Source organism: Hylaeus volcanicus, chromosome 6, assembly GCF_026283585.1.
Source record: "Hylaeus volcanicus isolate JK05 chromosome 6, UHH_iyHylVolc1.0_haploid, whole genome shotgun sequence".
Classification (NCBI taxonomy): Eukaryota; Metazoa; Arthropoda; class Insecta; order Hymenoptera; family Colletidae; genus Hylaeus; species Hylaeus volcanicus.
In genome coordinates this window covers 23,939,775-23,963,383 of record NC_071981.1, presented here as the reverse complement: position 1 = coordinate 23,963,383, position 23,609 = coordinate 23,939,775, and the positions used below count along the sequence as shown (strand labels likewise).

At 43.5% G+C, this 23,609-nt stretch overlaps 1 protein-coding gene across 4 annotated transcripts in view; it reads left to right on the top strand.

The window, feature by feature from the left end:
- Positions 1 to 23,609, top strand: part of LOC128878986 (carbonic anhydrase-related protein 10) — a 216,303-nt gene that overhangs the window by 138,616 nt on the left and 54,078 nt on the right. For all 4 annotated transcript variants that reach the window (XR_008457545.1, XM_054127725.1, XM_054127726.1 and 1 more), the window contains exons 3-4: positions 6,499 to 6,635; positions 23,202 to 23,393. Coding sequence is in view for 3 of the 4 variants with exons in the window: in XM_054127725.1 (XP_053983700.1) it covers positions 6,499 to 6,635; positions 23,202 to 23,393 (329 nt within the window). In the remaining variant the exon portion in view is untranslated. The remainder of the gene's footprint in view (positions 1 to 6,498; positions 6,636 to 23,201; positions 23,394 to 23,609) is intronic.

The window sequence follows — 23,609 nt, the reverse complement described above, 5'->3', positions numbered from 1 at the left end:
TCTCTCTCTCTCTCTCTCTCTCTCTCTCTCTCTCTCTCTCTCTCTCTTTGTTTCCACCTCTTCGAGGTCTGGCTCGGGTCTCTCTTCCGCGTTGTTCGCCGTACGTTCCTCCCCTTGCCCGTTTTTCCCGAACCTCCTTTCGCCCAGTCCGGCGGTCGTTGTTGATCCCCCTTTTGCGGGGGTCGGGTTTCCACCCACGTCCGATAGCTTCCCTTCCGTGGTCCGCTCCGACGACACCTGTTTTAATTATCCCACCTGTCCTCCTCGCGGGACTCCGCGTCCAACGGGTGCCTAATAATTCGTAATGAGCGGACAGCCGCGGGGAACGAAGGGAAAGTGGATAAACAACCCCGCCTCGCGCGTCGTTGCGTCCTCGTTAACCGACGTAATTACAGGTTACCTAGCGCCTGGAATAATTGTCTGAAATTTTTTTCTCTCTCTCGGGGGTTGGCCTCATCCCGCACCCTCTCGGTTCTCTCATCCAGCCTCCGATTCTTTTCCACCCTCTCGGCTCGAGCTCGAGCGGCTACGTCGGATTCCTCTTGATAAGGAGAACGCTTAAGACGGGCGGGAGGAAGGGTGGGATTAATCGCGAGTGGATCAGCCCTGCCGGGATTTTTCTTGATAAAAACAATTAATCGGCGGATGGATCGTTCGAAAAATACGGCGGAGCTTCCCTCGTTAAGCGAGAGGGTGGGCACGAGGATTTCGCGTCTCGGGATAGGTTTCTCTTCCGAGGATTTGGAAATATTTGGTAGAAATGGTTGGAGGTATCGACGAACTAGGGGTTGTTTTAGTCCACGGCGGAGGTGAAAGAGGAGTTTATCGGTGTTGTTTGATAACAACCTTTGGGACGACGCGGAGTTCGATTACTTTGGGGTTATCGGATTTCCTAATCTCGCTGGACGCTGGGTTAATATGCTTTATCCCTTTTTCATAGCACAGGGAAGACGGTTATTAAACTAGGAATCATGCGGATTTTGAGAAACTAGCATCGATGGAATTTAGAGAAAATTCTGAGGGTGAAGCGTCGATTTTTCTGGACTCCAGGCTGACAATTTTGTTTATTATCGCATCGAATATTAACATCAGGAGTGGAACGAATTTGGAACATAATTTTGATACGATATTGAAATGGAAAGGCTATAGAAGCCATGGATGATATACTTATTCAGTGGTAACGTGATATCCTTTGTTAATTTAAAGGACGAACGTACTCGTTATTTAGTATAATTACAAATCAATGTTATGATATTCAAAACACAAGGTAATTCACAGTAAGAACGCGTGAAAATTGACGATCCACGCAAGAAATGCTCGTCCTTGAAAACATCGTTCTTAAAAATGATTTATTTCAATAATCCACCTCTTTCAACGCGAGAGGGCGTCGAAAATAATGCGACAAACGAGCGTCGTCATCGAGTCACGCATTTAGATGTAAATTTCACCAAGCAACGATTATTATACCCATCGGAACAAGCGTATCGAAAATACCGAAATAAAATAAAACTCGGAATATCAAATGTCGTTAAACGCGCGCGAGAATCGAGTGCGCCCGAAAAGTAAAATTCGTTCGAATAATTGAATCGCGAGCGCGCAAAATGATAACACGTTCTTCTCAGTCGTTAGGCCGTGTGGAGGCGTTTCGAAAATTCCACTCCATCCCGACGAACCGTCGCGCTTTCCGCGACCCTTCCAACGACGAGAATATTTCTATCGCGGTGACAGCGAACGCGATAATACCGATGACACCCGCGAAGCGTGTATCAAACTCGTCTGTTCTCGCGTGTACGGAAAAAAAATTTGTCAGAGAATTTTCCTCTCGAAGAAATGATTATGCAATGAGAATCGAAAATCCGGCGCCGGTATGAAAATGTACCGGGACATGGCGCAAACGCGCACAACGAAGTAAATTGCGAAATACCCTGAAATACGGGATTCCCGTGCCAGCTTGTAAAGTAGAGTCAACATCACTATTGCAAATTACTCCGGTACTCTATCGCGCCATGTATTTCGTTTCGTATAGCTATTTACTTACGTATGAATATGTGCGCCGCGGAAATCGCGAGCGCTACAAGTACGCTATGGTATTTCATCCCCCCGGCTCATAATAATTTTGCATTCAAATGGCGACGAGTTTATGCCTTTCGAACGGAGAAAGATCTAACGATGGTTGTACAGAGCGCGCGGCACGAATTTCGATCGCTTAGACGTCTCGAGTGGTGGTGTTTGTGAAAGGACGTTGAAGAAGAGATTAAACTGTTGGAAACTACGAGTTTTGTCAATGATTTTTCCGACGAAAATCTTTTCTGGGGATTTTTCGTCATCGCATACATATTTCATGAGGTATTTCGAATCCCTCGATGAGATGCTTCGTTCTTGATTCGAGTTCCTCCACTGCATAACAAGTATTTTCTGATCCGTTTCTGTGCATGTTTAATTTTTCGGAATTAGTAAAACGTTGATATTTTGCTGCGTGGTATATACAATCATGAATCGTTAGGAGAGAAATCAATTAAACGGAGATTATTTTTCCAGTGCCAATTACAGCCAGCACAAATCGTCGACTGACGACAAACATAAATCGACGAGCCACGAACGCTAGCAAAATAATCTCGAGGAAAATTCGGTCCCCTATCAGCGTATCCGTGTCCTTCTAACTGTTGAAGTTTCTTCTGGACAGTTTTTTCATGCATCCATAAGCAGCGAAGGTATACAGGTGTCCCCGTTTAAATGGTCCACTCTGTATTTATAATGCAGCCAAGGTGGCCAGGTACAGAGATAGAGGGAAAATACGCAAAAATTTGTATGCCTTCGTCGCGTCGGATTAATGCATAAGTTTCTCGCGAAAAATTTCTCTAAAATGTATTTCGAGCATTGTAAAATTTTCCATCGCTTGGTAAAATTTTCCGTGTATGCGAGGCGAGTCCAGCATTAATACGCGACGTGTCACCGTTGCATTGGACTGTAGGAATAAATAATAATTCGAATTGTTACTCGATGTAAAATCATTACCGGGGAATGTCGTCTCAAGCTAAGGAAATATTTCGATTCGTGGTACGACGAAGCAAGAAATATTTCGAGGTTTGTAACGATGCTATGATATTTTCAACCCACTTCGAAAAGGAGGTCACTAAATTCGACATGTATATATTTTTGCAATTATATTATATTTGTACATATTCTATTACGTATTCTATTTCCAAAAACGTGAAGGTGCTATATCTTCCGGCTTTATGAACCCACTGGCGCATCGAAACCATTTTGGAAGCCGCTAATTACATAAATAATTAATGAATCGGACAATGACAAAACCATTATACATACCGTCTACCTGTATTATTTACTGCTTTTATTAATTATTGCTTAATATTAAATCTATGCATTCTTTATCACCCTGTCCCTTCTAGTGGACACGTAAAGTGTTTAACCGAGGAGAGAAACAACGTTTTATTTTTCTCGTATAATAATAATTAGTATCTATTCACGAAGATGGTATCTCACGATTCGAATGGAAAGTTCTTGCCCACAGTCATCCTCGTCTTCGAGGTTATCGTGAAACAATAAATAAAATCGATCGAAGAAAATCGTCGATACCAATTCCAACCGTAGATTCGTTAATTTCACTTTTCCCTTGTGCCAGGCAATCCTCGCTACAACGACGTTCTTCGTGAAAATCGACGAGGTCGACGATATTCTTCAAAAATATTTCCAACGGTTTTCGTTTGAGGTGGGAACTGTTTTTCCAGCTCGCGAATGGAAGGAGGAAAATCGGGAATACCGAGCACAAAGGGATGCCAGGGGTTGTCGAGTTCGATGGCGAGAATCGCGAGACGATTGAGGTTAATTGCATCGGTATCGCGACGATAAAGGCTCCCCTGTGCGGGGAGTACACGATGCAGTGGTTGCATCGAGCAAGAATGCGGCATTGACCCCGTACGCACGCTTATCGGGGTGTAATTTTTAATTACACTCGCGTGCCAGCGTGTCGTTATACCCTTGACGCCCTCCGCCTCCTCTTGTTAACGCGGAAAAGAATCGTCCGCGAACACACGGGTCGTTGTGCAACAGCCAGATATAACTGGGAGGCGATATAATCCTTTGACGAAGCAAACGCTGAACTGTGTTAAGTGGATGTCGAGAGTTTATCCGGGAATGGTGGAATTGGGAATATCAAACCTTTGCGGGTACCTTCCAGATATCCTCTAGGGACGTCGTAAATCTCCCTGGCTTTGTTGGTGATCGTAGAGGACGAACGTAAGCGCAAATAAAAAAATAAATATATAATACTTGGTCCTTTAATAGAAATATGCGGGACAGTCTGGAGAACTTTCGTGGCGATGTCAACCCTTAAAGAAACCGATGAGGAGCTTTAATATTGCAAAGGTATTTGACTTTTGGTATATTGCCGATTAACAAATTTTCAATTCCGACTTATGCAGACGATGTTATATTACGTTCAAATTTCCTCTTCCGGTTTTCTTCACGCTGTTTTGTGTATCAGAGATAAATGTCCAAATGGTGCGTATTCGCGTGTAACATCAAGCAGCTCTTGAATATTAATGAATGATTATTATGGTAAACATTTAATAAACATTTATTTAATATTTATGAGTCGATATCACCAGGGAGTTCGCACCTTTCGAACATTAATAACGCGGGTTAATTGTAGGTCATACAATTATTATCGTACGTAGGAAACAAAAGGACGAGAAACGTTCTGAAAATGAAAAGGTTAATTCCTGAAAATTCTACGTCTTCTAAATGAGACGTTTTTTGGTGAAAATAAATGTAAGAAAAATTCCAGAAAGAAATCAAAGGGATTGTTTGGACGTGCCCCCGGAATATGGTGAATTGTTTCACGGCAAATGAAGACGAGAATGCATTATGGAATACTTCGGTAGAAAACCAGAGCGTGTATGGATCGTTCTACCGGAGTTCCTTTGTGTACAACGTCGCGTGCCGTCACGGTGGCAAATTTCCGTGCTGACGTGCCTGGCGCGTCGGTTATACGAGTTGTTTATACGAGCAATAATTTATTACTTACCCCTAGGACGCAGGGGATCGTTAATATCGTAGACGTCAGAAGGGGAAGATGGAGAATGCGACGGAAATGTATCTGGCTTAAACGAACGGACACTTCGAGCGCAATTGGCGACGACTTTATCCATTTTAATAAGCTATTTAATCATTTTTTGTTATCATTTTTATCGTTCATTGCTCGGTAGGTCGTGCATGTCAATCTCCAGAGATATCTTTCTTTACTGTTTTTTTCGCCATGTTTTTACTTTCCGATCAAACGGATAAATATGAATTTTATTGTGGCACGTACCATTTCGATTCATCATTGTCCAATAATTCACAATGGTGTATGTTTGAATCAAATTCCCTGGAAGTGACCCAATTTTTTATCGTTAACATACGCAGACAGTGGTTAGATTGAAATCGCGATCATTGACATTCTACTACGAAACCGCCAGTTCCATAAAGATTAGGCGAAATACTGTCATAAATAAAAGTGAAAAAGGAAAGAATCCATTCGAATGGGAAGGAAAACGGTGCAAAATATCGCCGAAATAAACGGCGACGCCGTTCAAGCGGAGTTTATCGGGACGCGACCGCAATGCCAAAAAATCGTTTCGCGGCACGTCGAGGTCCATTGGAAAAAACAATTTTCCCGCCCCGTCGGCGTCCTGTTTCCAATTTCTCAGCGCAAGTTCGCCAAGTTCCGCGAGAAAAGCGCGACCGTAGGAGGGAGCATCTCACCCCCGCCCCTCTGGCGGCTCGGGTGGCTCTTTTCACGGCGGGAGTCGTCGTCTTGTCGTCTGTCAGCCGTTCGGAAATTTGAAATTTCTATAATTTCAACTTTTCCGGCTGGCCAGCGCCGCTTCGGAGCCCAACCTTGGCTCGCGTCAACTTTTATTCGGTAAAAGGGGTTTCCGAACTCGTTTCGCTCGCAACACCGCCAACGGGGAGCCGTCTACCACCCCCTTTCCGCTCCACGGTTGCCTGCGTCCCTCTGAGAAATTTAACTTTCATCGCGTCGACCGCGAGAATCGATACCAAGAACGCCGAGGCTAACGAGTCCTTCTTCCCGTGAATTTCTGTTCGATGACAGTGGACAGCTGGAAGCCTCGCGTCGAGCTTTAAAGTTGCAAGGCTCCGAACGCCATGACTTCTTTGGTCCGAGAACTATTGGGCTGTGGTGCCCTTTTCCAAGGAATTTACTGAATCATAGGACTCGATGGTATGACTTCTTAGGTCTGAGGACTATTCGACAGTCTTATCCTTTTCCAAGGAATAAGTAATCATCGGACTCAAAATTACAATGTCTTGGGTCTGAGGACTATTGGACAGTGTTAGCCTTTTTCAAGGAATTTACTTAATCATAGGACGCTACGGTTGCGACAACCATCCCTTTTATTAATTTAATACTGTAAAGAAACAACATTTGTCATCCGAGATAAATATTGACTGAACGATTTCCTCTGTTTCTAGGTGCTGATTTCTGGGGATTGATAAATCCTCAGTGGCCTCTGTGCAACAAGGGAAGAAGACAGAGCCCTATCAACATCGAGCCTGACAAGCTCCTCTTCGACCGCCACTTGAGACCGGTGTCGATCGACAAACACGAGGTAATTTATCGAGTGTTTCTTCTTTATCCCTGGGAGCGGCACTTCAGCTTCAGATTATCACTTTACAATCGGAACGAAGAGGCGTTGAATATTGGTATCGATGAAAATAGGAAACACTCGCTTTGGTTCATTAAACACTAAACGTTACCCCTCTGTTCTCAAACTCTGTTTTCTAAATAAATTAACGCGATATCCCGAGGACTGAATCTCGGATCGACTTGAAATTTTGCAGTACATAAAGTATCTATACACAGATAATATATAGTAACTATCTACGGTCCCATAAATATTCGAACCTTCTATTTCTACCGAAGAAACTTGTTTAAATTAAATGGTAGATTTCAGGAAAAACTCATTTGGCGATATCGAAACTGTTATTTACTTCGGTCAAACTTCTTCGATAGAGGGTACGGATATTTATGGCATCGACTGTACCCAAAGATACCAAATGAAAATTCCCTTGAAACTGATAAATAAAAAAAGTCCACCTCCTTAAAAAGCCTGCAGGACCCTTTACCTCGATAAAGTAGTTCAACAGCGCCCAAATCGAAATAGGTAAACAAAATAAGAAGACGGGAAAAGCGTCGTCACTTTCGACACCGCGGGAACGCCCGCGTTAAAGTGAAAATTAACATTTTTCGGATGATTTATTTCGCCAGAGACTTCCATCGGGAAAAGCGCATTCAACTTGGCACGAGTACCCCCGCGGAGGGTATTCCCAGAGCTGTCGCCGTCTAGTAATGGATTTCGAATTCACCGTAGACCGCTCCACTTTCTCTCTGTCCATTTTTCACCGGTCGAGTTCGTTAATTCGATAATAAATCCATTAATTACCAAGCCCGCCTATTTAACGTTCGTCCCGGCCGCCATCCCCCGTCCGCGCGGTAATAACCCTAAGGCTGCGGGGTAACACTAATCTTCCATTAAGTAAACATTTATTCATCCCCCATCCCCGGGAACTTTGGGATTCGGAGTCTGGACAGGGGGAATCGCGATCGATTTCAACAGCGAAATTGGAGAATACGAACCGTTTCAAAATGTTACGATTGTCGTTGATAAGGCTATGTTAAATTACACTTTCGTTAGGGACGAGAGCTACCTTTTCCAAATAATCAGAATTTTTACTCTAGAAAACATTTAGAAGGCATCGAAGTTATTCCATACAATTTCAGCTCATCGTTAGGGATGAGAGCTACCTTTTCCAATTAATCAGAATTTTTACTGTAGAAGGCATCGAAGTTATTCCATACAATTTCAGCTCATCGTTAGGGACGAGAGCTACCTTTTCCAAATAATCAGAATTTTTACTCTAGAAAACATTCAGAAGGCATCGAAGTTATTCCATACAATTTCAATGTTTCAAAAATACCAAAAAAAGAAAAATTGTTCTTATTTACCAAAGTCTGTTTTTGTATTATTAATTCGATATTGGTACAAGGCATATTTTTGTCCGTCCATCAACGTCTCAATGAAATATCGTTCAAAATGTTTGTGTTCTTAAAGAAAGGCTCACGATAATTCAAAGACGTATCGTTGACGATGCCGATCGCTCGAACACTAAACAATCCGATTACCTCGAACCACTCTATCGGGAAAATCGAGGAAGAATGTAATCGGCACGTTTCTTTCCCGATAATATTTAATCTCGAAATAAAATCGCACGGTGTATCGACCCCGGCCGGTCATTAATTTCCCCCGCGACGATTAATCAAGGCGGCGACGCATTGCTGTTTGCAAGTCGCATCGACAAGATTTACAATATTTACACGGCTCGTCGTGGCGCATCGACGCGCATCAATTTCCCGTCGGAAAATGGCCACGCGTAAATCGGCTGTCGCGTTAATTTCCACGCAACGCGGCTCGATAAAACGCGAAACAAAAACGGAAGAGGAAACGAATGGACAGCGAAAACCGATCCCGCCGATGGACTCGCCGTTACCGTCCGATCCGCGAAATCAATTATCTCCACACTTTTCGTCGCCGTGTATTTGTGCTCCGAGTTAATGACACGACCATTCGCTGGCGGAGTCAAGATGACTAGGGTCTGTAAAAGAGATATCTCTGTGATGATTCCGCGGCAAATTAGGAAGGTTCGGTTCGTTTCTTTTCATAATTTAGATGTGATTTATTTCGACAAATACTGCACGAGCCATCAAACTGAAGAGAAGAATACGGTAAATTAATATTCGCCCTCTCTATGGGTGTAATATTTAATTTTATTACAAGGAAAGGTAAGGCTATCGTGGTGGCATTAATATAAAATTTTCATTAGTAACAGAGCCTGCAAAGGTAATAAGTAACCTTCATTCACAATTTTAGAATTATTCAACACGAATTTTCGACATGTTTTGTACAACGAAAGAGAGATCGTTCTAATCAACAGATTTATTCCGGCATTCCATGTGAAAATATTATAATACAGCGCGGGGTGATCGACGCTTTCAACGATAGATTCTTCTTCATTTTTTTATTTTCCATTCCTCTCCATTACCAGTTCAATTATTCTTGCTCATTCTACGTATCCACCTTTTATATTCTCATTCAATTATTCGCCTCTAACTTGAAAGAACCTACAACTCCGGAACAGAGCCTCGAACGTTCCACTCCTCTGGTCGATAAATCGTGGGACACGGGGTACGAAGAGCGTTAAAGCTCGCAGGGATCTGCGATCGCGAAACGAAAGCTTCTTGATTACGAACAACGAGACTAAGGCTCGGATGTCTCTCCCGGTCGCTTTGTCGAACGATCTCGTACGAGATCAGACGATTACGGTTGTGTTTCGTCGAACAACATCATTCGGTTCTCTCGCGGAGCTTGCACACGGGTGCTTTTATCGCGCATTCGCGTGACATAACGCGACACGAGAATTTTACGTCTGTCCCACTCAAGCCTTCCCCCCCCCCCCTCCCCTGTCCAACCTGCAGACGCGAAAGTGCAGCTGCGGAAATTGTTTTATGTAAATCGCGCGAGTGGCGCGTGCTGTTAGGCGAAATGAACGCCGATACACTTCGACGAGGGTCTGGAAATGGTCGCAGACAACCGAGATATAAGATTACCTAACGGGATCGTTCGGTAGCCAAATTTCAGTTCGGTAGTCCCTCGTTTCTTGACAACCATTGGCTCTCTGTATTTTGTTTATTTGGGTAGCCTTAGATGACACGATTGCTGGTAAAAAATAATGAAATACTGATTGCTCGTATACAGACCATGAAATTAACATCGTGAAATTAATGAAATGTTACCTGTAGTAACGCAAGTTTGAAATATTTTACGTAAACAGAAATTGAACGTAAGACTCGCAGATTTTTACTACGGAATAAGAAACGACAATCGATAGTTGTCGATGTCTTTATCAACAATTGAATGACTAATGCAGGAATACGGTACCGAATGTTAACGATTAAATGTTTTACGTCCTTGCAATTGGAGGTCCACGTGGTCCTCATTCGGAGCCAATACAGTTCAAAACACGTCGCGTCCAATTTAGAATAGGTGAACGTTCCGTGTTTTTTTTTTTTTTTTTTTTCGTCGACGTAAATACCTGCGACGGAAAATTACGATTTACAAAGCGTGGGATGTAACGTGGAAATTTATCGAAACTTCCCTCCCCGCGCGCGAGGAAATTGGAAACTGCACGCTACTCGACACCCGAGATAATAAAACATCGCTCGACTCGCGAATTCGAAATGTTTTACGCGCCTTGTTTTTAATTACGATATTGATATGATCGCGGGATTAATGTCCCGTCCGTGGATTTCAGTAACGCGATAGAGACGATAAATAATTTTCAATCGAGTTAATTTACCGTGCCAAATAGAAAAGAATAATTCAATTTAGATAGGTAGGCAGTTCGATAAAATACTAACATTTATTATTGCAAGCATGTTGACCGTTGTAATAATTGACACGTGACACTTGCGATGTCGTTTTAAATTGTTTATAAGCATTTAATTAATAAATGCTCGCGCGATGGAGAATTTTATATTCCGCATTCAAGGATACGCTATGTCGGGAGATTTTATTGATTTGTATACTGTCCATCCATCTTTTAAAATCTCACGATGGCACTCTTCGTATCCATCTCTGTCCACACATGTTGAAAAGCTTCGAGTAAAATATTCATAGAGTAAAACATTTTGCTTACGTTAATATTCAACCGCGACTATTTTTAATAAACTGCGTCACAATGTAATACAATGTAATAATTTAACTTCGATGATATCGTAGCACCTTTATCGTTAAATATTAATTTTTTAATCTAGGACTAATAGCAATCAGAGTAGATTACGTACAGTCAGTCCCATAAATATTCGTACCCCTCTGTGTTTATTAAAAGAATTTGTCTAAATGAAATGCCAAGTTTGACGTTTTTCTATTATTAATTCAATATTGGTACAAAGCATATTTTTGTTTCCAAATAAATTTTTCATTCTATACATACGAGTGTAACGTTTATCCATGTACGTATTTATAACGAAACATTTATTTGAAAACGTCGAGTCTATTATTTTATTTAGACAAACCTCTTTGATAGACGTTATTGACAGTTATAAATTCTAAATTAATTCGGTAAATGTATTTATACTCATCACTGTTCGCCTCTTGTGCGTCACCGTCGGTAAAATCTCGATATCGAAGATCTCCCTCCGTTTATTGGTTCCCGAAAAGTGGAAAATGGACGGCGTCCTCCTCGGTGGTGTTCTGGTCACGTGCTGGCAATCAGAGGGTCAGCTGAGACGGCCACGTGATTCGTTTGTATCGGCTGCGACGCGATTCGAGTTAGCCCCGTCGCACGTAACAAACAAAACGTTTCGCCTTTGAAGCTGCGCGCCTTTTACAAAAATCGGACAAAGCGCACGTGCCCGACGCACGGGGGCGGTGGTTTCTCAAAAGGCCCCGGTGTCGGGGCTGTTCCGCGTGCTTTCCGCGACGAAACGCTTCCGTTTGCGACGGCGAAGAAACTTTCTTTGAATGCCTTGCGCGCGCGAGAGAGAGAGAGAGAGAGAGAGAGGAAAAAATAAAGAGCGTCGAACGATCGTGGAAAATAGAGAGCGCCCCGAAATTGTCGTTTCGACGATTTCGTCGATCACGAATTTTAGGGCGACTGATAAACATTCGACTGAACGAGAGTCCATTTTTTTTCACCGTTGTTTAAAACTTTGATAAAAATAGAGTACGTTGTAATTAAATTTAGAAACGAACCGTCTTTCGCTGAATTTGAATTTTTATAATGCGATCAAATATGCACGCTTACGAACTTTTTCAGCACCCTGTGCATCACTAAACGAGATACGATGGACTCGCATAGGAAAGCGATCGAGATACGCATTCGCGGGAAATCGCGTTATTTGCAACAATTACTCGAGCGCTTAACTCGAAACTGTTGGACAGAGCTGACAGATGGAAATTTTACTTCGATTCGTTTAATTTATACAACGGGAAAGTTGCGACCGGTTTTAATCCCATCTTTCGCCTGGCGACGATTCAGTTTCGTTAATTCTCGCCTGGAAGCGAATTATGGATTAATTCACTTCTCGCAACTTCGTTCGCTCGCTTTGCGCTCGTTGTAATAAATTGAAAATTCGATATTTTTAGAACAGACGGCCGCCAACTCGTCGCTATTGTTACGGACGGGCGTTCGCATGTTAACGTTGCCTTGTTTTTCGCAAAAAGAGGATAGCGAAGTTTCAGCGACCGTGGTTGAAAATATATACGTTCGATCGAACCTTTACAACACGAACCTGTTTAGGTCGAAGGCATTCGTGAATCAAAGCTTTATACGTTTCCCTTTGTGAACTTTCGATAACTCGTAATGAACAAACGGTAGCTCGAAGCTGTGCAACGTGGCCACTTCGATTACGAAAAACGACATTATGTAAATCGACCTGTTTTAAAGGTTCGTAAAATTGTTCTCTTTGATGAGTTTATGTTAATTAACCTCTCGCGAAAATCGTCTAAATGCTTAATAGAAGGACTTGCAAAAGTAAGGACTTCAAACATTATTTAGCACGTTTTGTTTCTCACTTCGAATCATATTCAGAACCTGCGTATGTATTAGATAATTTGTTAAACTAAAATTTAGGTTTAATTGTCATGGTAGTATGGTATTCAAACCACGAGCAAGTGCTAGCGACCAGTCGAGCGATTTTCGCTCAACGTCTGACCCAATACGGATCCAGACTACTTCCGAACCTGATTCTGCTTCGTCCCTACTATACGTCCAGAACTCAATCTTACCTTCAAACGAAATATATAAGCAAATACAATTGTATCGCGCTATGGAAAGAAAGAAAACTTTATTTAACGTGTATATAATTCGTGTAAACAATTTCCCTTTGCTCTGTTGTGTAGCTTCATTCGTACAATTGCTGAACTCGATAAGCAAGAAGTTCCCTTGTCGACGATACAACGCTTCTACTTCCTCGTTTCGCTCTCTTCTAGCAAATTTTATTGTTCACCGATGATTATACAAATTCATAGAGTTCTACGCGCGACAATTCATTGTTAAGGTTTTCCAGCTGCGCGTAAATCAACGCGACTTCAAACGAAACAGAAGTTTTTCGAGTTTATGAAATAACACCACTTCGCGAAGTAGCTTTCGTGCAAACACTCGTTTCGAGCCCCTGCCCGTGGCTTCGCGAGGGTCGTTTACGTTTCCTCCCTTTTCTTCGCCTCCCCGCGGCTCGACTCTTTTCGTTCCAGCCTACCACTCCATCATTCGCGGTTAAGAATTCTCTGGCCTCCAACCGCGATGCATTCGGGACCCGAGACTTTTGTTTCTTCTCCCTGGCATCTCCATTCTGGTGCAACAAAACGACTTGTTGAGAGAACGACTCGTCCGTTATCCTTCTCTAACGATAACATTAATCGTCGAATTCGGGAGTTTATTATTAAGATTATTAGCGAATAAATATTTATGAAGGTTTATTAGCGAAGGCTCGGTCTCTGACGATAGAAATGTGGCAACATGACCGTGGGCATTATTAACACATTTTTCATATTAGAAAAGAAAGCTACTTTTATAGTCGGAATTAAAGGAATTAATTCTCAAAGGTAAGGTTTATTCTAGACCTTGGAAGAGGTCCTAAACATAATAATCTATTTCGTAGAACAAGGTTGACCAACGCATCAAAATTTGTCCACATAGGTACATAATATTAGTATATATTAATACATAAAATTGCTAGAAAATACATTTGACGTGGCGTTGAAAGACACGCACTCTGTAATCTTCATTCCTGCTCTACAACGTCCAACGAATAAGTCCTTCAAAACAAACAATTATCCAAGAATTTGTCGATATTTACACGCCATCCTCTTCAAGTAAACTCATTTATAAACCTCCCTTATTCAACAGGTACAAAAGAATTTCTTTCTCGACTCGCAATTCGGCCAACGAGAAAATCCTAAACCTCCCCTATCGTAGAGAAATTCTTTCGCAATTTAAACGGGGGAACTGTTTCGTGCTTTATGCAGACGCGTTTCGAGCGGGGGACAGCGGCGAAAAGAAACGCGCATAGTTCGAATTCGTCGGCCAGAACACAAAGTGCCTTCCGCGGAAATGCCCGTGAAAAGGTTTAAACGCACACCCGGGGGAATCGTTTGCTCTTCCTCTGTTCTTCCTCTTCCTCGTCCGTGTCCTCCCTCGCGCGGCTCCCAGGGCGCGGAGTCAATCTTTCCTGGCGCAAGTAGCCGCGTTCTCACGAGGCGAGCTCATCGGATGCATTCTGCCGCTTTGAAACGAGCCACGGGACTCTTCATTGTACCGTTCGCCCCCACGGCCACCCCTTCGGGCACAAAAGCGCTAAAGGGAACACCCTCGAGTGTTCTTCGCCCCGGATCGCGCCGGTTACCCGCCGTCCCGAGCGTTGTTTGAGCGAGACAATCGCGCTTTCGCGAAAAAGACGAGACACCCACGCGTTGTTACGCCAGAAGAACGCGCAGGGGATGAAATTTGGATGGAAATAGCAAGTTGGTAGGACTTACTCGGAAAAGATGGAGCGGTTGAAATTTGACAAATTTTTTTAAGATATTGGTAACTTGGACGCGACGTCTCTCCCTCGTGCGTTGTATAATTATTTATAACAGCTATATTAGGACTGGAAAGCAGTTGTTTTAAAATTTACACACTAGATGACAAAACAAGGGCGCATAATTGATCGCGAATAGGAATTCGTTAAAAATTTGTTTGAATTTAATGTAAAAGAAACGTCGTTACTTTCCAGACTTTAATTCAACCGGTGACAACAAAGTGAGAAGAATGTAAATATTTCTCGATTATATTGTCTTCTTTGTCTTCAATGTTACTGTCGACTGGCTTCGTGACTTCATTCATCCGATGCTCGTAAGAATATCGACGCATTTACTTCAACTCTCGCACGAGCACTTACCATCAGCGGTAACTATAGTCGATCGGAGTGTCCTGTACGATGATCCACGAGTCCTCGAATCCTCTCAAAGGATTCTTTGGTAAGCGGCACTGTGCTTGCACGGGATGGCAAATTATCCACGGAGTATTAATGCGGCAAGTCTGGCGTGTCCACGTAATTAATGCGCTGCTTCGAATATTAATTTCTAAGGAAGGTATCACGATGCGAGCCCGAATGGACCTGGCCCGACGCATTCCGGTAATGTAACTATTAATCTTCCCTGCACAAACGCGTTTATAACCGAGAACCGCGGGACAAAAGACAAAACCTTGATACCGCTGACTTGCTTTCTCGTTGTATTTTGCTCTGGTTCGTATCCACCGTCTCATCTCTGTCCTTGGTTTGCAGTGATAACCGTGACAGTTTTGTTGCGCGGAGATCTATGACTTGGAAAGATTGTAAATTCCGTGGCTGGTAAACTGTCCGAGTTCTGCGAGTTTCTTCGACAAAAAGAACGATCCTCTTGAACCGTAGCTTATCGATCGCGGTTCGTAACGATCGTCGAAATGTGTAGAAGAATTTATTTTCTCGAGGTTCGTGGTTATTTCTTGACCGATGAGGAAATGACGGACTGTACTCTGTTTCATTCTCGAGCGTAGATCAAATATTATTATTTGTCGAGTGTGGATTTTGTATATTATGCATTGAATATTTATGTGAATATATGCACCATATATGTTCCATCAATTCATTTATGTACACGCATGTTTAATCATTATTTTCGGTATACAGCATTTACCTGCATGCAATGGTAGACATCAGGTTTCGTGGCCAAGGATTGTTTCAAAATCATATGTAACGCAAGACTAGTTGAAAAAGAAAGAGTTAGATGTACAAGAGTACACCGTCTAGAACGTCCGTCTAGACTAAGTAGTTTGTTCAACTGCTTTGGGAGCAACGTTGATTTTATTGTATCAGAGTCGTATCGTTAACTACCTTATTTATTTTATTTATTAATAAATAAATTAATATTTAACGATACGACTCTGATAAATAAAATCAAGCTTGTCCCCAAAGCCTGGAAATCGAACAAACTACCGCGAATGCAGTAACTCCTAATCAGCGGGGATGAAAAGACAAGCAGCGAAGCGTTGAAAAAATCTAAACGCGTCCAAATTCCTTCCATTCGGTGACCTCGCGTAGTCGGCATTAAGTATCGACGACGTGTTCGCGAGAAGTAGAAAAAGCGAGGGAAGCGTCGTCAGCTTTAACTGCTGGCCGGAAACCGCAGTGACGTCACATCCGGTCCCGCGCTACTTAAACACACCCCCTTCCCCAGGTCCGTTTCGTGGCCCGTCGACGGCTTCCCCTCTCGCCACCCCCACGGCCAGTTCCATCCGCAAAACCGTACGCGGAAGGAGGAGAGGGCAGCTCGTGAATTTATACGGCGTTTAACCCGGTTTAAACTTTGGCACTTAAATTAAACAATAGAACGAACCGCGCCACCCGACCCCCAGAGTCGAACGTACGTCTTCGACCGAACGAAGCTTCCTCTGTCCTCTTTCCCGTTCGCCGATCCTCCTCCTCCTCCTCCTCCTCCTCCTCATGGCTTTCCTCGATTCCAACGTTACCATGCACGGGCAGCCTTGATTCGTCCCGATTCAGCCAGAAACGTCTACGGCTCCGACATTGTCGGACGGAGCGTAATTTCGCAATCGAGAGTCGCGTTTGAAGGGAATCCTAATTCACCGTGGATGAGGCGGCGCGAGATCCGTCTGGACTTCCGGTCGCGGTTCGTTTCGTATGTGTGTCAGCGGAACACCGGAGCGTTTTGAAATATCTGGGGCCGGCTGCGAACGATCGTTCCCGGTTTATTGACTTTTCAACCACCCTCTGGCTCGAATCGAAGCTCCGATACTGCCCAGACAGGCCCGACGGTGTCTGACTTTGCGGGAAAGAGAGTTACGCTAACGCCCCTCGCGTTGCGAATCGGGCTTGGAATCGCGTAGATATATTTATTCCGGGATCCGGAATGCGATGTCCTTTGTGTTGCGATTAGATGGGCGAATGCGTGGATGTATTTATTCTGGGATCTGGAATGGAACGTCACTTGAGTTGCGAATTAGATAGCTGAATGTTTAGATGCATTTATTTGGGGATCTAGGATGGAATGTCACTTGAGTTGCAAATTAGATTAGCGAATCCGTGGATGTATTTATTTTGGGATCTAGGTTGCGTCTTCCCAGAGTCGTGAATTGGGTAGCTGAATACGTAGATGTGTCTTATTCATTTCGTGATGGGATAGGGCGAGTGTCCCGCCAATTGAGAATTATTTTGTGATCTAGGACGAACCTCCTGAGAGTGATCAGCTAGAGTATTGAACATGAAACGATAGAATTATAACAACACCTTATGTCGAAGAATCATACTTTCCTTCTTCACCGCAACCGTTTACAAATTTTCGTATACAGTTCTTGTACGCTATGTATCAATTATATACAATTCAATTTAGTTCCATGTTAAATATTTTTGAATTTAATTGAAAAAAGTTTCTATGAGACTAGACATTTGTCCCATCGCGATAGAAACAGTTACAAATGAATGTATCGACAACCATCGAAGGCCACTTTTACTTGCGTCAAGCATAGCTCGTATATAAAAAAATATCCCAATACTCCCTTCCCATACTTGCCTGTCTAATAACGTTAATCACTTTCCTTCCTAGTTCCATCGAATAACATCTAAGACAATCGGAATGACTCAGTGGTCTCTGTTAGTACCACGCACAGAAAAATACATTAAAGAGACCTCCAACGCGGTAAGGTTTCCAACGATCCATTTACCTCGAGGAGCCCAGTTATCGAGTTACCTCGGTTCCTCCTAACCTCCTCAACGTCGTGCTTTCCTTCTCCCAGCTACCGCGGAGGATTCTTTCAGGAACACGGCGACTGCACGCGAGTAAACCGCGAGGTTCGCAGCGAAGCAAAGCAAAGCAACGGACGTCGGTCAGGCCGTATACCGCAATCTTCTTTCCGCATCTCCCATTTCCCTGGAAATCATCCGTATCTCTTACAATTCCGTTGGAAATCCAACCCAATTACACCATAAGTATACCGTGGTTAAGCTTCCCCGTAAATTCGCTTCAACGTTTGCCATAATGGAAGCCGCAATAAGCGCGCGCGCGCGCGCCGCGGACTGGTTACCCCGGGGCCAATGAAATTCCGCGGGGCATTCTTTATCCATCGAGGTAATTGAAGCCGTACGTTTCGATAAACACGAGTACCATTGCCAGGAACTGTTGCGTATAAATCGTCGTAACCGTCGTATAAACAGAGCCGAGTGTTAGTTGTACCGACTTGCCCATTGTCGCGTGTTAGGGCGAGAGCTAAACGCTCCTGCAGGTATTCGAATCGATGATAGTTTTTTTTTTTTTTTTTTTATTTAATTAGTGCACCAAGCGTTCGTTCACTGATTCGTGGGATTTCACGGAGTTGGGAATGAGAGATCGAGGGGAATCATCTTTTTGTTTTTATTGTCTATATAAATAAACTATGGATGTCTAGATAATCTCTTCGAGTTGTATCGACGTTGGTCTCGAAAAGGAGTCGAGAATCATTTTCTCCGCAATATCTCAGCCACGTTAAAATGAATACATTCGCCCTCGTCCGGAAGAAAAATATTCCTGAATCCCGAACTTTACCAGCGAGAATAGAGAAATTCGCGATCGCGAATGAAATAGAACGAAATCCAACCCACCGTTCCTTAAATATTAAACGCGAGAAGAAACCAATTAATTCTCATCTAAAACGAGTGCGACGAAATTGACTTTCGGACTCCCACCTGGAACGAGCAAATACCCCGTCGCGCGCCGTTTGAATTGGACCGCGCTGAACGGAGGGCTGGAGGCGATAAAATATTAATTACCAAACAAAGTTGCGTTTCGGGCCGCTCTAAGAGGATTTTCGGCTATTCGAGCCACCTCTTCGTCCGCACTTAGCCGTGTTCGCTGACCATCTGACTGTGGAACGTCGTTACCTCGACTGCTTCGGCGGACTTCTGCGCCGCGTCCGATAGGAATTTCGAGTGACTATTGGATGCCACTGGTTTGGAACGCCTGGCGACAATCGTCCTTTTATCCTGTCCGACACGCAGCGCAGTAATACCCGTGAAATGAGACGCCTGTGCTGCAACGATGCGAACGGAAATTGTAAAGAAAGCAAGGATTAATTTTGCGTTCGCTCTAGGAATTTTATCGGTGTTGATTATTCCTGTGCGATTAACTCGAAGAGGTAAGAACGACCTATATACTACGAATTTTTCAAACTTTCTGGTTGGTATGAAATAGAATCAATCGAATATTCAATTATATAAGATGAAAGGTGGGAATATGAATTCCCACCGGTGGAAATTGTATTAAAATTTCGTGCGAACGTAAAAAGTTACGATCAAGAAGGTAACATTTTGCTGTTGCGTAACTGTATCATCGTAATGTCATAAGCAATATGGTAATGATAATGACAACATAGACTGTCGTTAGACAGTCGTTAGAACAGAAGGGCAAGTATCTAGAATGAAGTACAATTATTTGAAGAATCAATCTGAAACTCGTTGTTACCATACCTTTCGGTCGATACAATTAATTTCTTTCGTCGTTCCTAATCAAAGTAACACCCCTAGAAATTTAAAAATACCCCATGCTTCGCATTCGTGGCATCGATTTCTTGGAAGCTCTCTCGCGTTCACCCTCGAAAGAATCCGCGAGACAAACAAGCCCAACGCGTCACATCCGATTCCGTGTTCCTCGACTCGATAACCCGACCAGCAAAGCGAACGTACCACCGACGAGGAATCTTCCTAGTCGATCGTTGGAAACTTTCCTTTGATCGCTGGAAACTTCCCAGCCCGTCGACCCACCCCCGTCGCGGCACCCGAAAAGAAACTTGCCAGTCGCATTAATCACCGACGCGCCGATGAACTTCGCGAGGAAAGCTTCGCGGGTCGAGCCAGTTCTTCTCGCGTTGAGCCTCGTGAATTTTCCAGCTTCCACGAGGGCGAACAAGGCGCGGCAGCCACCAGAAATCGCGATGACAATTGTTCGTCGACGGCGACTTCCCGCGAGGGGTGGGGGGCTGGGGCGGAGAGATGATCCACCCTTGGCTGAACTTCGAGCCCTCGTCGAAAGAACGCCGCCCTTTGTGCCGGCGGATTCTCTGCCTCGCGAGTCTTCTTCCGGCGGTCTCATTGATCCGAGTTCGAAGTCGGCGAGAATGGTCCTCGAGAGGTGAAAAAAGGAACAGGATCTGCACTCGCGAGGGGAACGGGGGAGGGATAACTGTCGGGGGAACCCGGGATCGAAGGGGGTTGGGAGAACCGTCGTTGAGTAATGAGTTATATACCACTGGTTTCTTTGCGTCTTTGAACTCCCTTACTGTCGATCGTAGTCGCATCCGAATAACGAGGATTTAGGTAGTATTAAGGGATGATGTTGCCAAAGTTCGTCTCCCTTGCGAATAGTTATGGCAGAGACTTCATTGAGAAAAAGTGTACTCGTGAAATTCCTACACTTTCGGACCTGAATTTTTTTCTGAAGAGAAAAGAAATTACATTTTAATGGATACTAACCGAGTAGAAAGTAACACGTTCATTGAAAAAAAAAATACATGTTTCCAGCATAATTTATACGAATCAGAGTATGTACGTTTTCGTGAACAGTTCCAACCGTCCTGAAAAATGTAAAACTCGTGAAAAATAAATTATTTTAAAAAAAAGACTCCACTACTCTACCAAGTCGACGCTCATCCGTCCGCGCCAATGAGATTTAACCCGTGTCTCCCATTATCGCAAAAATTCACCGTATCGTTTCCCAAGAGACCTCTCGGAGCACTCGAGATTCAGCGATTCACGGTTGACGAAAAAATATCGTTCACGAGACGGACTCACTCGATACCTCGGTAATTCCTATCGCGCGGCTGAACGAGGCGAGCGTGTTTCAGGAGCCACCAGCAAGAAAGGGCGTGAACTCGTCCTCTCGCCGGATAATTGATTAGGCATTTAATTGAACGGAATAGCAAGGGCAGACACTGTGCGCCGTGTCGCAGGCGCGCGCGCGCGCCACGACGGCCCAGCGAGCTGCAAGACGAGGCTGGGAAGTCCATTTTCTTGTACGTCGCGGGGAAGCTGAATTATGGCGTCATCAGTTAGAAATAATGAGGTAACCTCGGGGAGAAACCAGCCGCGGACGACGCGTCGGCAAAAGTCACCGGGAGATAACTTATTATTTTGCAATAGATTTCCGTCCTCGCGAGCCACGCTCCTGGTCGTCTTTATCCGCCCTTACGACCCCGAGGCTCCCATTAAGGGGTTATCCTCATTCCCGAGCGAGGAAAGGCGATCTTTATAGAATTTCTTCCGTGGAACCTATCAGCCCGTGTAATTTCAACTTTTAATACAATTTTGTCCGCTCTATTCACCGCACTTTTTAATTTTATTAATATATTTTTTTTTTTTTTTTATATATATATATACGATACCATAGGACTTTATGTATTAATTACATAACCTATTAGTCCATGTAATCTCAAGTTTTAATACAATTCTGCGAGTTCGTATCTTTTTTTTTTATACGATGCGATAGGATACTACGTATTAATTACGTTATATAACCTTGATGAGGAGACATGAAATATTCAGGTTGAAAGACTTTGTCGTTGAATGGTAAAATTTGAACATTTTCGAAAAGTTTGTTAGAAGATTAGATACTTACATTTGTGAGCAATTCAATTCAATTCAGACTCGAAGGCGATTGTTTTCCCACGATCAGGCCGATCGCACACGGCGCAACCGATTTGAAATTAGTGTTTCATTTCTTTGTTTTACTTACCGAAGAATTGGATCCACGGTCGGATGCAACCAGTTTCAGAGTGATTCGAAACCGATCGGTTGCGCCGCGTGCGATCGGCTTAAACAGTGCATCAAATTTCTGGCGCACTTACAGCGATTTATCTCGCTTAACCCGACATCCGCATTTTCATATTTACGCATTCCGTTAGGATCGTTGCCCTTCGCTCTGTCCCGGCTGGATTCCATTATGGCGGCGACCGTTCGAATTCGCGGCACGTCTTCTTGAAATTTTCATGCCGCTAGGTCCGTAACGAGCACGAAAATCACAACAGTCGGCCTTCTTTCTCTTTAGGATCGAGCGTTTCTCGGGAAAACGACTGACACGAATTCAAGGTTCATGGCCTGTGTCGAAGTTACCGCGACGATAAAAGTCCGAATTTTAGAGTCGAGAACATGTTACCGCGTTTAGGAAGTTTATCTTCCGGGTCTGGATCAGATTAAAGGTAAGCGTCGACTGTTTGTAGAGGAAATTTTACGTGGTCGAAGTAACATGCGCTCGTTTCATTTCGCAAACCTCTGCAGCCGTACAATTGGAATATTTATCTTCGAAACAAAATGTAAGTTAAGAGTGGAATATAATCAGAAACTAACTGAATAAGTAGCGAATTAATTAGAGGGCTTGAACAATAACTAATTTAGATACAACCTTGTCTCTTTGTATAACTTAAAGTCATCGCAAACGGTTCGAGAAGAATATAAACTATCTCGTAGCGATCCATATCGAAGAAAATTCAATCTATTCAATTTCGACAAAGTACGCGGTTACGAACCCACGGAATTTTATTTATACGACTGTAATTCAATGGACGGCCGTGGATTGAAATTTCGCGAGAATAACAGCGATTCAAATGAAAATGATTTGCGCGGAACGAGTAATACGGGATAATTGCATTTCGCGCGGAACTTAATAGAGTTACGGTGTTTTAATTATATCTCCCGCATCGTGTTTTTCTTCTCTGTGCGTATCGTTCTGCCACGCCCCTCGACGTGTCAATTTTCGGATAATTTGGTTGTTCGAGCGTCTAACAAAAATTTAAATACTTGGTTAAAAATCGAGCTCCAACTAGATTGTTATCGAAGTAAATTCGTCGTCGAATTTTCTTTTTCGTCGTTCGTGCTGGCAAAACGACGAGCTTCGTAGCTCGCTCAGCTACTTCAGAGTCACCCCGTGTACAGGTAAGAGAAAATTCGATACCATATTCAACGTTCGACCATTTTAAATCAATTTTTATAACCGTTTCGCCCGCGACAGATCGGTTGCGCACGCTGGAAAGGATTCAGTCAATTTCGTTTCCAGGTTTCCGGAAATTTATACAACACCGGTCAGTTCCTGCTATTCAGAGCGAATCGGGACGCAAAGGTGCGAGTGAATATAACGGGTGGGCCGTTGGCTTATCACTACCAGTTCGAGGAGATCCATATTCACTACGGGCTATACGACGCTCACGGTTCGGAGCATCGCATCAACAACTACGCTTTCCCCGCCGAGGTGAGTGATCTACCATAGTGAAACGTTTCAATCGCGATAGTACCGTCTATCGTAGTAATTAACAACAGGACGATTTCGGGAATTTCGGCTCTTAGTACTTACGATAAAAGAAAAATTGTTAGCATACCATTGTTCATCTCTGAAAACCAGGAAAGAATACTTATTTAACCCTTTGCACTCGAGAGGCGATTCTCGATCACCTCTAGCTTCGACACA